The sequence below is a fragment of the Entelurus aequoreus genome, linkage group LG11 (genome assembly GCF_033978785.1).
Source record: "Entelurus aequoreus isolate RoL-2023_Sb linkage group LG11, RoL_Eaeq_v1.1, whole genome shotgun sequence".
Classification (NCBI taxonomy): domain Eukaryota; kingdom Metazoa; phylum Chordata; class Actinopteri; order Syngnathiformes; family Syngnathidae; genus Entelurus; species Entelurus aequoreus.
In genome coordinates, this window is record NC_084741.1 from 50,242,581 (window position 1) to 50,262,745 (window position 20,165).

Below are 20,165 nucleotides of genomic sequence, written 5' to 3' on the forward strand. Positions count from 1 at the left end.
TCCAAATGGTTCAATGACAGCTTCACATGAACTTTATAGGAATTTTTTTTTAGGAATGTTAGCCCAAAAATACCTGAATGCTCAGGGGCTAAAATAGTTTAAAGCTCAATCTTACAGTTTTCATATCCACTTTGGCGGATTAATTGAACAATATCATTAATCTGATTAAAACTTTTAATTTAGGGCTGTAGAAGTTAACGCGTTAACACATGCAATTAATTACAAACATGTATCGCCCTAATTATGTATAAATGCAGATTATTTATTTTGACCGCACATGCTCCTTTACCTTCACCGCAAATGGTTACCTGAAAGGCGGTGCTGGTTGCTGTATGGTCAGTGATCAGGTCAATGCAAGTTTTGAGCAAATAAATGACGTGCATTCAGGTAAAACATTTGAAAAATAGTCCATTATGACATTGTGCATTTGTGTCAAATGATTGTTTTTTTTTAAAAATTCAATTTAAATTTGCAAGCAAGTAATTTACTCTGATTAATTGTGATTAATTACATTCAAAAATTTAATTAATCTTACTAAAAATGAATCATTTGACACCACTAATTTTAACACGTTTAATTAATTTTAACCTGCAAAATGAATCAAAATCCTTAAAACCTCCCAGGCACCATTTTGCAGGCAGTTTCTCCAAGTAGTTTTACCATAGCATACACACAAATGAGCAGTTGTTTTGTGGTAGCGACAAGCGGCAGAAGCAAACAGGTCAATATGGAAAAGGCTAAACAGCACGTTGCCCCTGACGATATAAAGATTGAGTAAAAAAACAAACAAACAAAAAAAACATGACAGTCATGTGTATTAAAACATGTGCAAACTTGCTCACGCACGCAAAGCTGAGCTACTAAGCTTGTGTTCAGAGGATTGGGTCTCTTAAGTGAGCAACATTTGGAGCGCAATCCATTTAGCATGTCTGTCTTCATTAATATGCAGAATTCATGGTGATCATCAGAACCCCCACAATAGGCTACCAGGAAAAGATAATATAAATATTTAGCACACGCATTGCGATTTTTCAAGACTAAAACTGTTCTGCGGCCATTGTTTTGTGTACAGTGAATCCGGAAAACTATTCACCTTTACCTTTTCCACCTCTTATGTTACAGCTTTATTCCAAATTACCCCATAATGACTATGTGAAAACGTTTTTTTTTTATTTGCCAGTTGATTAAAAATAAAAAATAAACTTAAAAAAAAAAATCACGTACGTAAGTATTCACAGCCTTTGCTCAATTCTCACTGATGCATATTTGGCAGCAATTACAGCCTCAAGTCTTTGTGAATACAATGCGACAAGCTTGTCACACCTCTCTTTGGGCAGTTTCTCCCATTCTTCTCTGCCCATTCCTGTTTGCAGAACCTCTCAAGCTCCATCAGGTTTGATGAAAAGTGTTGGTTTTCATCCAGGATGTTTCTGTACATTGCTGCATTCATCTTTCTCTCAATCCTGACATGCTTCAACTGTAGGGATGGTATTGGCCTGGTGATGAGCGGTGCCTGGTTTCCTCCAAACATGACACCTGGCATTCATGCACAAAGAGTTTAATCTTTGTCTCATCAGACCAGATAATTTTGTTTCTCATGGTTTAAGAATATTTCAGGTGCATTTTGGCAAACTTTTTGCAAAAGAATGGCTTCCGTCTGGCCCCTATACCATACAGGCCTGATTTGTGGATTGCTGCAGAGATGGTTGCCCTTCTGGATGGTTCTCCTATCTCCACAGAGGAATGCTGTAGCTCTGATAGAGAGACCATCGGGTTCTTGGTCTCCTCCCTGACTAGACTAAGATGAATGCAGCAATGTACAGAAACATCCTGGATGAAAACCAACGCTTCCCATCCAACCTGATGCAGCTTGAGAGGTGTAGCAAAGAGGAATGGGCAAAGACATAAGGGTAAAGCTGCCCAAAGATAGGTGTGCCAAAGACTGTGGATACATATGTACATATGTTTTTGTTGTTTTAATTAATTTGCAAATAAAAAAAAAAAAAAACACTTTTCACATTGTATTTTTGGGGTACTGAGGACAAGAATGGATTTGTTCCATTTTGGAATAAGACTGTAACAAAACAAAATGTGGAAAAAGTGAAGCGCTGTGAATACTTTCTGAATGCACTGTATGTACTGTATTTAGTTTGTCTAGAAAGAATATGCAAATTGGCAGTTGTGCAGAAATTACTGTGGCAAAAGAGGCGATTACACTGCACCTCTGTACTATGTACAGTATGCTTGTAAACATATGGACTGTCAAAAAAAAAAAAAAAATAGACGTATCGTCAAATCAGCAATATCATTCTATAATTTTATAGCTGCTGGATTATTTAGGGGCTGATTAAAACACATTTAATTGATGCGTTTTGGTGACTGCTGGTGTTTTTTTTTATATTGACGTTTGTTTTTTCATATATATGAAATAGAAAGTATTGCAAAATGCATTTTCTTTATCTACCAGGATGTAATTTTGGCACGCTAAAAAAAGTGTGTTCCATTGCAGATGGACTGCTGCTAAAATGGCCAAAAAAGGGGTACATGTCTGCTGCATGTTTTAAAACATAGCAAAATGCCATAGGTAGGAGCATCACAACATGAATGTGCAGTAAATGAGTATTTCCATGGAAAAAAAGCAGCGTAGTACATGCAAAAACCTCTTTTAAATTGGGCGGTCTGCACCAGTTATCAACTGAACACAGTCTTAGCAACACGATTAGCACACCATTTTTTTGTTTGCACATGCTGTTTAGCATGTGGTATTTGCAATTGAACACAATTTATGTAGATTAAAAGTGAATACATTAATGTGATTAATCAAAATTAATCTTGTAATTAATCTAAATACAATTTGTTTAACAGCACTAATAATGCTAAATGATAAACAAAGCCGATTATGTTGCTAAAAGTATGGAGAGAAGAACATGCAAAAAAATGTGAGAATTTGTTCCTAAAAACTTATCACTTTTACAAAAAGCTATAAAAAGTGACACACAGGTAACACAGAGTTCCTATAACTTGTGAATGTATATATTTAATAAAGTCCTGCATTGATCCAGTCTATTCTATTTATCCATTCTATACGCCATTTCGGCTCTAACAATGACAGGGCGAGGGCATAGGAAAATCAATAAATTTTTCAAGGCACCACAGGTGATGGATGACAGCCAGAGAGCAGCTCCTGCTGGGCTGCAGCTTCAGCAGATAAAGAAAAACCTGGCAAACAAAGTGTACTGCTCAACACAGGATGGAAGTGCTTCAAAGGCTTTTGCCTCGGAATTATAAGTAGGCTGCCTGTCTGACTGTAATTTCAGTCGGTGACATCACAGTATTACAGTTATGCACTAAATGATAGTAACAGCTAAATACTGCACATCATTAGGTATGGTGATTACTACTGATGGGCCAAACGATACTGGAGCATCGATGCATTATGAAACACAAGAGTGATACTGTCTCCCTCACAGCCTCAATGTTTATATCACTTTAGAAAGAAAAAAAAATGGTGTTTATCAGGAAGCTTCTTTTGGCTCACATGTGACCAAATGTTATGTTTTTCCTGTTTACCATTTGTTTCATTAATCAGAGTTGCACTTTTCATAAGGTAGGTAGGTAGGTCTTTATTGTCATTGCACAAGTACAACGGAACTTTGTTTTCAGCACAAACCCTTTCAAGATTAGACAAACAAACAGGGTACAGGGTTACAGAACAGGAACGCTGATGGGTCGCCACAAGGCGCCCCGTAAAAGATGGTAAAAAGGTCAATGGTGGGGGATGATGAGTAAAAAAATACAATCTAGACTGGGCTCCTAAGGGGGCCGAGTCTGGAGTGGGAAAAAACCTCCATAGCAAAGCACATATACATATTACAACATCTCGAGACTAGCAACAGAGGGGAGGGAGTGGGGGCTAAGGTGGCAGGGTGCAGCTCTTCAGGCGCTGCCCATCCGTCCATCACCCCGAAAGGATTCGCATCAAGGGCGTTGGATGGGGGGTAGGGTATGTGTGTGTGGCGTATATTTTATAATAACATAATTATTTTCTATACAGCTACTTTAAAAAAATGGAAACAATTGTATTTGCTAACTACTACTTTTGTGATCAGGTCAAAAGTAGAGGCTTTTTAAACCAGTACATGGCGTACGTCCATTATGAAACAGCAACACAGTATCAGTGCAGTGTCAATACAGCCAGTAAGTTTGCCATACGCTCACTGGTGATTACCATGAAGTGCAATGACACCAGACTTCAGATTTGACGGAGTTTAGCCGGAACTTCAGTGGAAAACTAAATTCCGCCGAAATTTGTACGATTTTTGGAAACAAGGCATGTCGACAGATGGACACCGCAAAACGTAAAAATGTATCACTGGAGACTACATCAAGCAAACTGACGTGCTTTCAAAGAAGTAATACATTAGCATGTCCAAATGGAAAGTCCGCCGTTATTTAGATTTGCAGATTATGCAAATTCCAGCCAGGAGTTCCCTGCCGCTAGTCAGGATGAATTAATATTATTAAACCACATTGCTTTAGTGGTCAACTTCTTTTTACACTTGAATTAATGTTAAAATATGTCACTTTTTTTATGACAGTTGATAAACGATATAATAGGTTTAACCTAGGAATAGACTATGTTTTTAATCTGTACAGCTCATAGATTAAAAAAGAACCCTAATTATGTTTCAAATAATACGAAGACAGCCCACACACAATCACTGAAGGATTAAGACAACGTATTCACTAGTCTAGATTGTATTTTTTTACTCATCATCCCCCACCATATAACAGATTATGCAAACAAGGAAGGGGAGGCACTTTATAATTGAAGTGGGTGTTCCTACATGGGCAAGATCAAGATTTAAAAGTATCATTCTAGGCCCCTTATCGCCACACAGCTCTTACTACTGTGCATCATAGCCAAATGTATTAAAAACATTTCAATGAGACACTGACGCTGAAAAGGATCTCTTAAAGATAACTGCGTTACATAACTTCCAAATGCGGTTGGCCTGGCAACGCCGGCAGAACTGCTCAGTCCCTGCTTGACACTGGTCTATGTTGAACTTGTTCAATCAACAAGTACAAGTGGGCTAAAACCTCAACGATAATGATCAGTACACAGCACACGCAATAAGTGGAAGGAGGCATAATAAAAGTCACATGGATAAACAGCGACATTGTGACACGACAGTGCATTGAAAACATGTCGAGGAAGAAGAGACAATACTCACGGACACAGGAAGCCTGGATGCCGGTCCAGGTGAGATCTGGCAAACATAAGCGGGTGGTGGAACCCTGCAGGAGGTGTCCTTGTTGGCACTGGAAGTCGACCCTGCTGCCCACCTGGACACAAACACACAGGAGACTAAGGATCTGAAGAGTGCAATCCATTTAGCATGCTTGTCTTCATGTATATGCAGAATATGTGCTGTTTATTAGAACACCCACAATTTCTCTCTTGCACTCATCAAAGGCGGACATTCTCTTTCACTCTCACTTATCTCCACTGCTTGCTTTTTTGCTTTGTTTTGCCTTAGTTTCTTGTAGCCTCTTTTTGCACTGCTCTGCAAAATCTAAAGAATGGAATGGTCAGCTTTCCTCTCAACAAAATTGACAAGATTTTGGGTTCGGGGGAACCTGCCTGTCTTGACTGAACTGTTGCTGCTGGACACTCGACGGACTCTTGGGAGAAGCGGAGTGCTGCGTGCCCGGCGACCCTTTCAGTCGAGGATGTTGAAAATATATACCTATTCGGCACCAAGATAACAGGACTTCCGCTGATTGGAGTAAGTGTGTCCACATTGCTCTGGTGTGTCCACATTTGCAAGATTCTGGCAGCCGTTCAAAGTACCGCAAAAATGCCACAAATGATTGGAGGATGCGCGCAGAGCTCTGGGCACTTTTGGACTAAATTACAAACTTGACAACATCTTGGAGATGCTGTCTGCTCTGCATAGCGAAGTAGGATACATTTGAGGACCAGAAATAGAAAATTAGAGTGACAAGTTCAAATTTGTTTTCGCTCACTCAAACACAAACATTCTAATCTGGATTGTTTTCCCTGGCTACAAGCAACGTGGCAAGGTAATTGCTTCGAGACTCTCCCAAAGGACAGTGCAGCGAAGACGTAACAAACTTCTTCCTTTTAACTATCATTTTTAATCCACTTTGTATCCTTTTTATGATGTTGCCCCTGTTGTTTTAATGTAATTGTTGTTTTACTTTACCTATGTTTTGTACAGCGCTTTGTGATTTTATCTGTGAAAAGCGCTTTATAAATAAAATTGACTTACTTACTTACTTACTTCCCTGTCTCTCACGGAGATACACCTGTTGATATTGACTTTTGTTGGACTGACTGGCTGTGTTATCACATTTGCGAGGGCACCAAAGTTGCGGAACAAGGACACGCTGCAGGCTTCCAGACTTGCATCTACGAAAAATATACGCCACACACACGTACCCCACCCCGCCTCCTACGCCTTTGATGCTTCACTCCACTTGGTATGACGGAGAACGGAGCAGCGTCCCTTGTGACTGGCAGTTTTGGGCCGGATGCACCTCCTGTTGCAAGTTTTGTGGTTTTCTGTGTCAACATGTATCGAGGTTTTTTTTCTCGGCCCCCATCTGTGCACCCCTTAGGAGCCCAGCGTCTACCTTTTTCCCACCTTTTACGGTGCGCCGTAAGTGGCGACACAACAGCGTTCCTGTTCTGTTACCCAGCACAATGTGTGTCTGCTCTTGAATGGGTTTGTGCTGAAAATGAAATGTTGTTGTACCTGTGCAATGGCAAAGATCTTTCTGACCGTCTGGGAGGAGAACAAACAATCTTTTCGCAATGTGATGTTTCCTTTATGTTCTGCGACCGCTGTTTAGCATGTTTGAAATGTTCATGCAAACTGGCACAGTTACGCACAAGTGGCTGTGAGAGATGATTGAGAGAGAGAATGTTCCTTCTAAGTGCTTGTCAACATTTTTGGATCGTCAGAAAGAAAAATAATTGACTTATCGTTAATTCAGCAATATCATTTTATAATATTATAACTGCTGAATAATTTTAGGGGCTGATTAAAACAAATTTAATTGATCCATTTTAGTGTCCCCTGGTGTTTATTTAATTAGATTATTTTTTTCATTTTGGAAACATATTATACCTTCTATAGGAAAAATATCTTACAATAAGCATTTTCTTGCATCTGGATCATACAAGATGCATCATTACTAGGGCGGTTTGCACTACTTTTGCACTTGTTATCAATTGTACACAAAGTCTTAGTAGATCACCTGCAAAATGCCCACTAATAGTACACACAATTGTAAAGTTTACACAATCTGTTCAGCACTTGTTATTTGGATCTTAGTAGATCAGGCCCGAAGTGCTGAGGACCTCCCCCGACAATTTCAATGATTCAGTGTAAAGTGAAAGTAGCCGATGAAGACAGTTCTTTGGAACGTCTCCACCACATTTTGTTCTCAAGTGATTCAATTGAAAAGCTAAGCTACTTGCGGCAATGTCTTGTCTGATGTCCTGCCGAGCGCTGGGGGAAAAAAAGAAAGTGTTTGGACTTATCTTCAAAGTGACAATGAAAAATCAACAGGGAGGAAATTAAATGGAAATAGAGAGGAGTAACATAGCTCAGGTTGAGCCCACGGCGAGGGTCATGGTGTATATTTAGTTCCACTGTGATCTATTTGAACTGTTGCATTTCACACACACACACACGCACACCCACACACACACACACACACACACACACACACACACACACACACACACACACACACACACACACACACACACACACACACACACACACACACACACACACACACAGCACATGGCGTACAAACTCACACACACACAAAACCAGTTGCTTCTTTTCATTTGAGAACCACAACTGATCAGTTTGTTGAGCTCAAATGAGGAATTGTTCATATCCTGATTTCTTACACTTCTGAGTCTTATTTGAAGTCCCAGATGTTAGATGGCAGTGGTGTATAGACTACAGTGTATTTCCTAAGCAGGGAGTAGTCTTTGCCATTAGATTTAATCTAGTTATTTGTTGTGCCCTACAACGTGTTTATATTTTGAGTATTGTACTTATTCCACACTAGCTGTTTGATTGTAACGTGCATTTCAGTTGTAGTTTTCATTACCAAATTTGGAGGTGTTGAAATCGCCATGTAAAATCGTTATTGCTACTCAGTAACAAGTGTATGGCAAATCTAATATAAATTATCATGGAGCGAGCACAGTGGTGCCTTACTGTATGATAAAATGTTTTCTTTTAGGCAAACTTGGTTTATTGGCATGGAAAATTGCAACATTGCCAAGAGACAGTCTGATTGGATCTACTATGAGTGCTGCTTGAGTGATTGTTTGCCCGCCAAATGTTTGAGCCAGCCGAGTCTGCAACCGGACATGACGTCACGTGCAACAAAGGAATCAAAATATGACACCGTTTGATTTCATGTGAATCAATACGGTAGTAGAAGTAGTCATACAGTAGTATCGATGGAGGTTGGTTGTTGCCTATGAAAGTACCAAATTGGGTACCCACTCCTATAGAGCACAGAACAATGCTGACATTCATGCGGGCTAGCTCGCTGGCCCCGAATCTAATATGTGATTGGTTGAAGAAACAGCACCCTTGCTATTATAGTTTCAATTACACAGGCCAGCACTCCTGACACTGAGGGTCCTGGGCAGATTCGATTCATATGGCAACACACAGAAACTGAATCTGATTGGACAAAAAATCTGACATACACGTAGTTGAAACAATGCATTCAAGAGACACGCTTCGAAATTAAGATTATAGACTGTTTTAAATTAATGTGATTTAATTGAAAAAATGCTAGAATTTAAGTTGTAAATATAGGTCAGTGATTCTTCTGATAGTGTTTAGGCCTGCAGGGAAGGACTTACTGGCCTGGACTGCCCACCACTGTTAAAAATGCAAGGATAATTTGACCCTTGTATTTGTTTCTCTCAGTGAGCAATGGACCAAAGCCAATTGTCATATTTGCATCATTATCAGGGTATTGATGAAGGTGTACAGTTTGAAGCTGACATTAATTGTTGAAGTGTTCACTTGTAAAACAATATAAGAACTGTTTTTTTTCTCTGTAAATAATATGACTCAGACATCCGTGCTCTACTTAGTACTATTAGTATGATACCGGTATTTTCAAATTTTGCATCAGCACACCCAATATAGACAAATTAGGAACATTTGATTATTTGAGGCAACTCTATTGACCTGTGCACTAAGGCTATGTTCACACTGCAGGGTCAGATGTGCAAGTCGGAATTTTTTGTCAAGGCCTATCTTTTTAAGTAGTCGTTTACATTACAAAAAAATGTGATGTCTAATGTGAATGCAATCTGACCTGCAAACGTGCTGGAGTGTTTACTTGTCAGTCATGGCACATTTGTGGCAATTGGAAGGCTTTTGTGCAATAAAGGTCAACATTTTCTGAACTAAATTATTGCGCGTAGAAGATTTAGAAGGAAGGGGGCAAGTATTTTGGCTCTGGTAGTTTCCGGGACATTTTACTTTCACGTCTGCTCTTATGATCGTGACGGCCAGCAGTCGGAGACATGAGTGGTGGAACATTTACGGGAGTTCCTACATTTTATTTTCACCTGTTTTCTGCTCATTTGTCACCTATTTGTTTTTCTAACCATCTATTTTGGTGAATAATTATGACGTTTATCGCTTTTTGATGACATTCTGGTTGCGACCGGAGCGTGGGAGCGTTCACACTGCAGTCGCATCGCATACATATCCCATTTATATGCAGATACAAAAGAGGCTTTGGTTGGATATCAAAAGTTTGCGGATTTCATTATTCACATTTAATTGAACTCCACACAGAAAGATCCCGAGCCCGGGATTGAACTTAGGACCTTTGTATTGTGAGGCACATGCACTAACCCCTGTGCCTCTGTGCTGCCCACACAGACTTATGTGTGGAGTTTGACTGTGTGGGTTCCCTCCGTGTACTCCGGCTTCTTCCCACCTCCAAAGACATGCACCTGGGGATAGGTTGATTGGCAACACTAAATTGGCCCTAGTGTGTGAATGGGAGTGTGAATGTTGTCTGTCTATCTGTGTTGGCCCTGCAATGAGGTGGCGACTTGTCCAGGGTGTACCCTGCCTTCAGCACAAATGCAGCTGAGATAGGCTCCAGCACCCCCCGCGACCTCAAAAGGGACAAGCGGTAGAAAATGGATGGATGGACATGGAAATGAAAAAAATCGATACAGGTCGCATTTGAGCAAAAAAATCATAACTGGCCTGTAGCATGAACAAGGCCTAAGTTCACGATGCATGCTGCAGTGTTTAAAACAGCATTTACCTTAAAACCAGTGGTGTAATTCATGAAGCCATGCTCAAGTATTCCAGGATTTTCACAGGTGGTTCTCGTGGGCTCTGCAAAAAGAAATCATGATTAGATAAGGATTCAAATAAGAACAAGCCTGTTGAGCTGATTAATGACTTAACATTATACATATTATTCTGGCTTGAAACAGGACTCTGTACCTATGCATCGAGGCTGCGCTCCACTCCAGGTGCCGTCCTCTTGGCACATACGTGTTGTTGATCCTACCAGCACAAAGGGGGCGCTGCAGCTAAATGTCACCTCTGACTTGAAGATGAAGCTGCGCCCTTCTCGCCGTCCTTTGGCAGGCGTGCCAGGATCTCCGCAGAACTTGGCTGGAAAGGCAAAGATAAAACATAACATTCAAAATGCAGCTAAAATGGTGAGCTCAGGGCAATTGTCCAACATGGATGATGCACAGGTTTTGTTGTCTGCACTTCAACAGTCAACCTGGGTTTCTTGGCTCAGCAAGGTTATTCTAAATATTTAGTGAGAAAATTCTGCACACATGATTTTTTTTTTAAAACAGCAGAGATAAAGAAAATAGTGACAATTACTGCTGTTGCTGCTCATTAATGACAAAAGACTCAATAAATACTGTACATTGCCTGGCCCACAACAAAAAGTCATACACTGTAAATATTTCGCTCGACCGCCGTTAACTTTGATTACGACACGCATTCGATGCGGAATCCTTTCCAAACGAGCCTGCAATGTTTTTTCTTTTATTTCTGTCTAGAGTTGCATTGTTTTTGCCAAGATATTGTATTGCTGTCAAGAGATTTACATAGTGTAAAGTGTCCCAACTGTCCTTCCACTTTTTAATAATGGATATTGGATAATAACAAATTGGACAGTTCGAAACCCGATTTTAGTAGTTTCAAGAACTTTCTGAGATGTTTTCTCATGCCAATTTGACCTTTACAAAACAAATAAACAACTTTTCCACGACCACAGAATGTGTCTTTCAACATGGTTGTTTCACAGGGCCCTATACTACATTTTAGGCCCTATACTACATTTTAATTTTTATAGACTTATGTATAAATGGTTTAAAATGTTCTCCATAATTTTAAAGTACCATATCATGAGGATGGTGTGTTTTATGTTACCTTAGGTTTATTTTTTTATGCCACTTCTTTATCTTGTGATCTTCACAAGATTTTCATGGGATGTTTTGAATTTCTCACACCACAACTTTAAAAAGTGGAAACACCCACCGCCACAGGGCTAGTGACAGTGTGTGTGCATGTGGTGTCTGCATAGGAAGAAGGACGGTACAGCTGTTGTTTTTTTGACTTTGTTATTCAATAAAAAGTTGATCCATCACCTCCTGGTTATGTTTGTTCGATGTACAGTACTATAGCGCTTTATATTGTGTTCAACGTGTACAAACCTTTAGTGAGATATGGACTTTTGTCGAGGCTGGAACCCACTACTCATGTTTACATTGTTTTTTTATGGAGACATTTGCTTTAAAATACAAACTTTTGTATTTACTAACCCTGTTCAAGAACTAATTAAGTTTGAAAATTGAAGTTCCATTGCATATCCGATATCCAACTCTTTACTGTTTGCTGATAACCAATAGCAGGGGGTCGACCCCTGACCAATCACAACAGAGAGAGTAGGTGTGGTCAAGGGAGGAAGCTGCAGAATCCGAGCGTTTCGGCCAAAAGGAGAAGAATGCAGATTTGCTCTAAGAGACTCTTCGCTACAGTGCTTTGAATGTTAAAGGTGGTGATTTTTTGGGGGGCCAGACTGTGTAAAATGGTATTTCAATTTTATTTTCCATAAACATCTCCTTTAACTTTGAGGGGTTTAGCGAGCGGCATAGGAATATGCACTAATCCATTGTACTGTGTCTGCATCCATCAATCCACAGTACCGGTAATCATAATGATCAGGAACCACCTTGGGGGGGGGGGGGGGGGGGGTTAAGAGCAAGAGACCAAAAGTCACAGCAGTTAGTTATACATCCAAAGCAGCTGCAGGATGACAGCAAAAATGAGGCAGGCTGCTGCTCCAGGCTGACATGTTCTGCCTCTTGGAAGCCTGCAGACTGTGATAAGTTATTGCTTGCTTTCCTCCTCTAACACAGAATTACCTTCTTTTTTTTTTTTTTGCTTCACATAACAAAATCTGAATAAAATAAAAAACAGATTAGTTCAGGCAAGACTGGCGGGAGAAAACAGTTAGTGCAATTAAATAATACCAACTGATTACTTCAAGCAATACTGGCAAGAGATTATATTTAGGGCAATTAAAAAAACTAATAACTGTACTATGAGATGCAGCTTTTCCAAGTTGTCATGTCTGATAACACTGGCAAATACTGACGGTCAAAATTGCTTCTGTGTGTGATTACCGATTAAACACATGAAAAAAGAAACACTTCTTGTCCCTCATACTGTATACTTTCAGGAGATTTTGTACACCTGTGTACCAAACCGAAGCCTTTGTGCAGACAAATATACGGTGGCCAACAGGAACAAACGCGCAGCAATGTCCAAAACACGCACAAAACACTTGCGGTACGGGGAAAACACCACTTATTAAATCAGTAGTTCTATAGTATTGTTTTGAGGGTTTGTTTGTGTGTGTGTGTGTGTGTGTGTGTGTGTGTGTATGTGTTGGATTGTCCTATGTGTTAGCCCCTGAATTGCTGGGTTACATGTGATGTCGTATCTGGAGGCCATGTCCTCCAAAATCAAGCACACAGAGGGCAAACACGAGTATTTCTCGCAAGAAGTCAACTGAAAGTGAGTGAAAATGCTGCATACAGTAAATGCACTGTTCTCATCTGTGGAAATTTGTTCAATAGGGATTTTAGTAGGAGTTAATTCAAAGTTACTAAAAGTTATTCAACCAAAAAACGCAGAGAAAGGTTGTTGATGTGTTTAAGCATATCCCTCTCGTCAACTGCAGTCGACAGTGACCACTTTTGTCAATGTCTGTATGAACTTAAAATGAACTGTAAGTTTATGATTTATCCACTTTTCCTATCCTCCATATACTTACATATGAGCATTTTTCATTAGGAAACTTCTACATGGAATGGATGCTTGAGCTAGTATTAATAAACAAGATGAATCAATCTCTTGAAGGCTGCATATTCTATAGCAAAGACATATTGTATCTGGATATCGCTAAAGTAGGGAAGGGATTCATTTGGCACCATTCCTGTTTTTTGTAACCTTAACCTCAAAAAGCACAGGAAGTGTAACGTCGTGGACGCATGGTGATGCGCGGATTGTTCTTCCAAGATGCAGCAGGAACTCCGGAGGCAAAATGCAGGTGAGGAAAATTATTTATTCCTCATAAATCACACAGAGAAAACACAATCACAAGAAGAGCATGCCTATAGCACGGGGAGCTAACGGAATAGCTGACAAGAAAAAACACTAATCAGAGGCAGGTGAATACAATGAATAACCATAGCAACCAAGGAGACACAAAACAGGGGTGCTGAAACATAACTTAAACAACAAGTGAATCAAAAACGTAAATAAACTATGCTCTGGGCAACAGATCATAACAGGAAGATACATACTGTATTAATGTTTTACTCATTTTACACACAGACTTAAAAGTAGACACTACATGCCAGTAAAAGCACTTACGGTACTTAGAGCACACTGTCAAATTACTGTACTGTTTAAATTAATTATAACTTATAATAGTAAACATTAGAATTATATAAAAAAACAGCACCAAATGCTTCCTTATTGTCCGCTGTCTCACAATTTTCAGGCATTCTCTGTGTATGTTTTGAACTTGAAAAGCGTTTGTTGATCTTATACATTCATTTATGTTCCAACATATTTACCCTCACATGTTAAGAGCATTTCTAATCTGTTGAGAGCAATCAATACCAGTAATTTTTCTTGGTAAATGAGAGACGATGAGCGATTATCATCATAATTCAACATCTGTAACATATAAATGCTGCCTTTTTGCTAGGTCAGCATTGCCAATGAATATTTGTTCTTCGTTGTCATACGCTGGATGAAAAGGTTAAATAAAGACAAATACAAGAAAGTGAGGACGCCAGTGTGTTGCTAAATATTTATATACTACATTACCCAGAAGGCTAAGCGCCGTAGACAGGAACTGCAAGTATGTCTGAGCTATGCAGGAGGACCGCAATTGTGCAATTTGAGCAATAAAGAGTTTCAATATTGTTTCAAGTTGCTGTTCGTGCTACGTTTACAAAAGAAATGTAAATTTTCATTTGACAGTTGATATGCGGGTTTGAGTGCTGCTTAGAGACAAGCTCGATTTCTGAAAATTACGCTGATTAGCCATTATGGGAAGTTGTGGGTATTGGAAAAAAACTGTGAGGCCACGGATAATTTGCGGTGACTCCACTAATCCACACATAAATCCAACATTGTCTTTCATGGTTTAATGCTCAACCATATACCTTGAAAAGTCCATTTCAGTGATGTTGAATATTTTATACATGAGAAAAGTATTTATTCTAAGAGTGCATGGGTCCTTTCCATCACATTCAGTTAGTTTTTTCCATGGTATCTGACTTTTATATTTGCCTCTAAACCTTGAAAATATGCCAAAATCTGCAGTGCTGGAGGTAAGTAAACAATAGGCTCCTCTGCTCGTAAACACAGAAATGTAATGACGTGACGGCGCGCCGTCATGCCCGTTAAAAAAAATAAATAGATACAAAATTGTGAACCGGTACTTTTCAAACAGAGTACAATACTGTTTTTGATTCATTAGTACCGTGATACTATATTAGTACCGGCATACCGTACATCCCTACATCCATCCAATTTCTGCCTCGGGTCGGGGGGGGGGTTGCTCTCTGGTGTAGCCCTCTGGTGGAAGTCGGGCTACACCCTGAACAAGTCACCATCTCATCGCAGATAGACAGCATTCACACTTACATTCACAATGTACAAAAGACTGTCTCTGTAACGCTTGTTTTCTTTTTGTGTCATTGGGTTGCTTGAGTGTACTTCACTTTACGACACTGGAGGAGGCATTGAACGCATCATTACATCAGCAGGCTCTGAAAGTTACGATTTGATTGATTGATTGATTGAAACTTTTATTAGTAGATTGCACAGTTCAGTACATATTCCGTACAATTGACCACTAAATGGTAACACCCGAATAAGTTTTTCAACTTGTTTAAGTCGGGGTCCAAGTAAATCAATTCAGGGTGAACTTCGATGTTGTTTCATTGGCAGTGTGCGTTAATACAAAGTGATTTACTTTATATACACTTTAATATCACTTGCTATGTGCTTAAAACTGTATTACAACTCTTTTTGTCCGTTTTATTGTAGTCTAATGGCTTTTTGGCATCAAGTTCACAAGCTAACTGCTAGCTGAATATCATACCCTGGTTGGGGCCTGTTTGTAGCATTGGACATGTTTGTTAGCCCCAATTTACACACACACTAGGGCCAATTTAGTGTCGCCAATTAGCCTATCCACAGGTGCATGTCTTTGAAGGTGGGAGGAAGCCAAAGTACCCGGAGGGAACCCACGCAGTCACAGGGAGAACATAAACTCCACACAGAAAGACCCCGAGCTTGGGAATCGAACTCAGGACCATTTTGCTGTGAGGCACGAGCACTAATCCCTCTCCGTGCTGCCCCGGTAAGAATTAATGATACATTCAAATACGTGACGAAGCCTGTTTAGACATTCTACATTTCAAATGAAAAAAACACTTACTTTGAGGGCATACTTCTAAGAAAAGTAAAATTTACCCAAAGAGAGGATAAAACTATTATTCTTTACTCGTAAAACAGCATTGGTATTCAAGCGGGATTTTCTGAGACAACACTAGGAGAAATAGACATCAGTCTTAAACTTCAAGCACCTCCAGAATAATGTACAGATACATATACTGTATATATATGGGGGGACATGTCCCTGTGGCGAAACCAAGCTCAGAATTTTGAATGTGCACAGTGTGTGAGTGTGCGTGTGTGTGTGTGGGTGAATGACCATGAAAGAGAAGAGTGAAAAAAACAGAACAACTTATTTCTACACTCTCTCTTAGCCTCTTGCTTTCCTTGATGAATTATCAATGTCTGAGAAGTAATCAATATGTAGTGGCCCGATTCAAAGTTGCTCTGCCTGCAGACAGGCAAATAACCTCGGAAAGTGTATTTTGCGGTTTTCACTGTCTGCGAGCAAGCATATGCATATGTAATGAAATCATGATTTACTTCAGTTTAGACTTTAAAGAAATCAAGCTGATCATCATTTGCAGGATTGCAGAGCCACCAGCCACATTCCAGTAAGTGCAAACCTTTCTGTATTTCTTACAAAAAGCAACATTATTCTGCGTGAAAGAACATTTTAAAAACACCAGGTTGGTTTAATGTTAAATGTCAACAATAAAAGCTGAGCTAAAATTATTTTTAGGCGTCTGAGAATGGTAACAATTGATACAACGTATTCACGTTTGTTTTTATTTCATCCAGTAACAAAATTCTATCTGGCCAGGTCTATGACACATGCATATACAGTACAGCATGCATGCAATAACACAGGCTCAACAGGGTTCACTTCTGAAGACGTATTGGACTAACACGAACTGAAGCAGATTTACCACTTAATAATGGCCACACAATTTATGAGGACTAGTACCGAACATTGCTGTATATAATTCTGCATTGACATTTTAATGCGTAGATAATAGCTATTCTACACCCAAGATCAGCTCTTTCTTCTCAATTTCCATTTATTTGCCTTCGTAAAACTCAGTAATTTATCACAGAGCTGCTTCCCTCTTTAGAGTACTGCAGCAGGAGGCTAGCTTAACTACATGTTTACAAGAACCGGGTTCTTAACACAGGCTGCTTATTGATCGTAATTGTAAGGAACAAAAGTTTTACGTAGAAAACATCTGTCTGGTGTGACACGTTAAACAACATTGTGGTTTTATGGAACATAAAGAGTCGATGTGTATTGCTGATGAATGTTATGTTTAGGATGTGTGGAAGTGTGTCACTGATCACCACTTCCGCTGGTACGATAAAACCTTAGCCCTTTTGCCTTAATTGTTTTCAATCAGTGAACAATGCATAGCAATTAATGACAACATGTTTGCAGGAGGTTGGTATTTTTGAAGTTGTACAAAAGTGTTGCATGCAAAACATATTTAACCAAAATGTCCACAGGATTTTGTGAAGTAGTGGAACCTATAAAATGATCCAGGTAAAGATCCATACAGATTAGGGATGTCCGATAATGGCTTTTTTGCCGATATCCGATATTCCGATATTGTCCAACTCTTAATTACAGATACCGATATCAACCGATACCAAAATATACAGTCGTGGAACTAACACATTATTATGCCTAATTTGGACAACCAGGTATGGTGAAGATAAGGTCCTTTTAAAAAAAAAAAAAAAAAAAAAAAGATAAATAAATTAAAAACATTTTCTTGAATAAAAAGAAAGTAAAACAATATAAAAACATCCATCCATCCATCCATCCATCCATTTTCTACCGCTTATTCCCTTCGGGGTCGCGGGGGGCGCTGGAGCCTATCTCAGCTACAATCGGGCGAAAGGCGGGGTACACCCTGGACAAGTCGCCACCTCATCGCAGGGCCAACACAGATAGACAGACAACATTCACACTCGCATTCACACACTAGGGACCATTTAGTGTTGCCAATCAACCTATCCCCAGGTGCATGTCTTTGGAGGTGGGAGGAAGCCGGAGTACCCGGAGGGAACCCACGCAGTCACGGGGAGAACATGCAAACTCCACACAGAAAGATCCAGAGGCCGGGATTGAACTCACGACTACTCAGGACCTTCGTATTGTGAGGCAGACGCACTAACCCCTCTGCCACCGTGCTGCCCAATATAAAAACAGTTACACAGAAACTAGTAATTAATGAAAAAAATTACTAATTTTCATTAATTACTAGAAACAGTTACACAGAAACTAGTAATTAATGAAAATTAGTAAAATTAACTGGTAAAGGTTAGTACTATTAGTGGACCAGCAGCACTCATAATCATGTGTGCTTACGGACTGTATCCCTTGCAGACTGTATTGATCTATATTGATATATAATGCAAGAACCAGAATATTAAAAACAGAAAGAAACAACCCTTTTGTGTGAATGAGTGTAAATGGGGGAGGGAGGTTTTTTGGGTTGGTGCACTAATTGTAAGTGTATCTTGTGTTTTTAATTTTGATTTAATAAAAAAAACAAAAAAAACAAAAAAAAAACAAAAAAACGATACCGATAATAAAAACACCAATACCGATAACATTTTAAATCATTTATCGGACGTGATATCGGCAGGCCGATATTATCAGACATCTCTAATACAGATGCAATTTTTTCAACTTTTGATATTGCATTTCTTTCCAAAATTGTCCTTTTGATTTGACTCATCCAATAATCTAAAAGTGCTGATTGGTAAGTGTACACAACACACAAAATGTATCAATGGTAGGTTCTCAGTTAGGTCTCAAACCAGAGGCAACAGGCAGCATCATGCACAAACAGGTTTTGTCACGGTGCCAAGAGTTTGCAGTTAAATATAATTAGTTTTAAATGGGCCAAGTGATCTCACACATGTTTTTATGAGACATTATGATTCCAAAATATAGTGCAAACCATTTCCTTTTATCACCATTTTATAACCTCTTACCTTGAGTCAGCAATCCACAGTGTTGTTTTTGGATGCACAATTAATTGCAGTCCAGCGTTAAGACTGCCTAATAAGTCACATTTATTAGCAGAGATGACCTCTGCATTGGTGCAAATTCTACAGTCGTAACAAAAAGGACAGCATGCAATCCCTAGTTTAAATCCTGAAACTTTTAAAACAGCACCCGGAAGAATAACCAATCTTTGAACTTTTGTCTGTAGTTGGATCGAATCCCAATGTTTTAAATGCAAAATATCCAGGGAGCACATCAGGAAGTTTTTCCAATGCACTGGCCTTACTTTCAATAACGGTGCCTGAGAAGTTCTCCCTGTTTCAGTTAAACATTATATCACAATGTATCGCAGGATATCATTTCCCAGATCACTGTATCGTTAAAGTGGTACCCCAACTTACGAGATACGAGCCGTCTTTCAGACACACCTACCTAGGTTCCATTCTGGAGGCTAACCTTTCCTGTGATAAAATGGCAACCAAGGTAATCAAAAAGGTTAACCGACGAACGAGATTTCTCTAAAGAATCTCCTCTCTGGTCAACAAAAGCACCATGAGGATTCTGGCGGGAACTCTCGTTCAACCCTTTTTCGATTACGCATGCACCTCCTGGTACCCTAGCACCTCCAAAACCCTCAAATCTAAACTCCAAACATCCCAGAACAAGCTAGACAGGTTACTTCTAGACCTCCACCCCATATCCCACCTCACTCCTACCCACTTCTCTAAAGTGGGCTGGCTCAAGGTGGAGGACAGAGTTAAACAACTTGCACTGAGCCTAGTCTATAAAATCCGCTACACCTCCCTGATACCGAAGTACATGTCAAACTACTTCCTTAACGTAAATGACCGCCATAACCACAACACCAGGGGGAGCTCCACTAACCACGTTAAACCCAGATTCCGAACTAACAAAGGTCTTAACTAATTTTTTTTCTATGCCACATCAATGTGGAATGCGCTCCCAACAGTTATAAAAGAAAGGGCATCTCTATCCTCCTTCAAAACCGCAATAAAAGTTCACCTCCAGGCAGCTACAACCCTAAACTAACACCCTCCCCGGATTGCTAATAATCAAATGTAAACAATCAA

At 39.6% G+C, this 20,165-nt stretch overlaps 1 protein-coding gene across 3 annotated transcripts in view; it reads right to left on the minus strand.

Moving 5' to 3' along the window:
- The window catches only part of LOC133660203 (CUB and sushi domain-containing protein 3-like), a 616,484-nt gene that overhangs the window by 47,409 nt on the left and 548,910 nt on the right, over nt 1-20,165 (minus strand). For all 3 annotated transcript variants that reach the window (XM_062063483.1, XM_062063482.1, XM_062063484.1), the window contains exons 61-63: nt 10,557-10,730; nt 10,372-10,445; nt 5,238-5,349 (exon numbers count right to left, since the gene is read on the minus strand). In XM_062063483.1, coding sequence (XP_061919467.1) covers nt 5,238-5,349; nt 10,372-10,445; nt 10,557-10,730 — 360 coding nt within the window. The remainder of the gene's footprint in view (nt 1-5,237; nt 5,350-10,371; nt 10,446-10,556; nt 10,731-20,165) is intronic.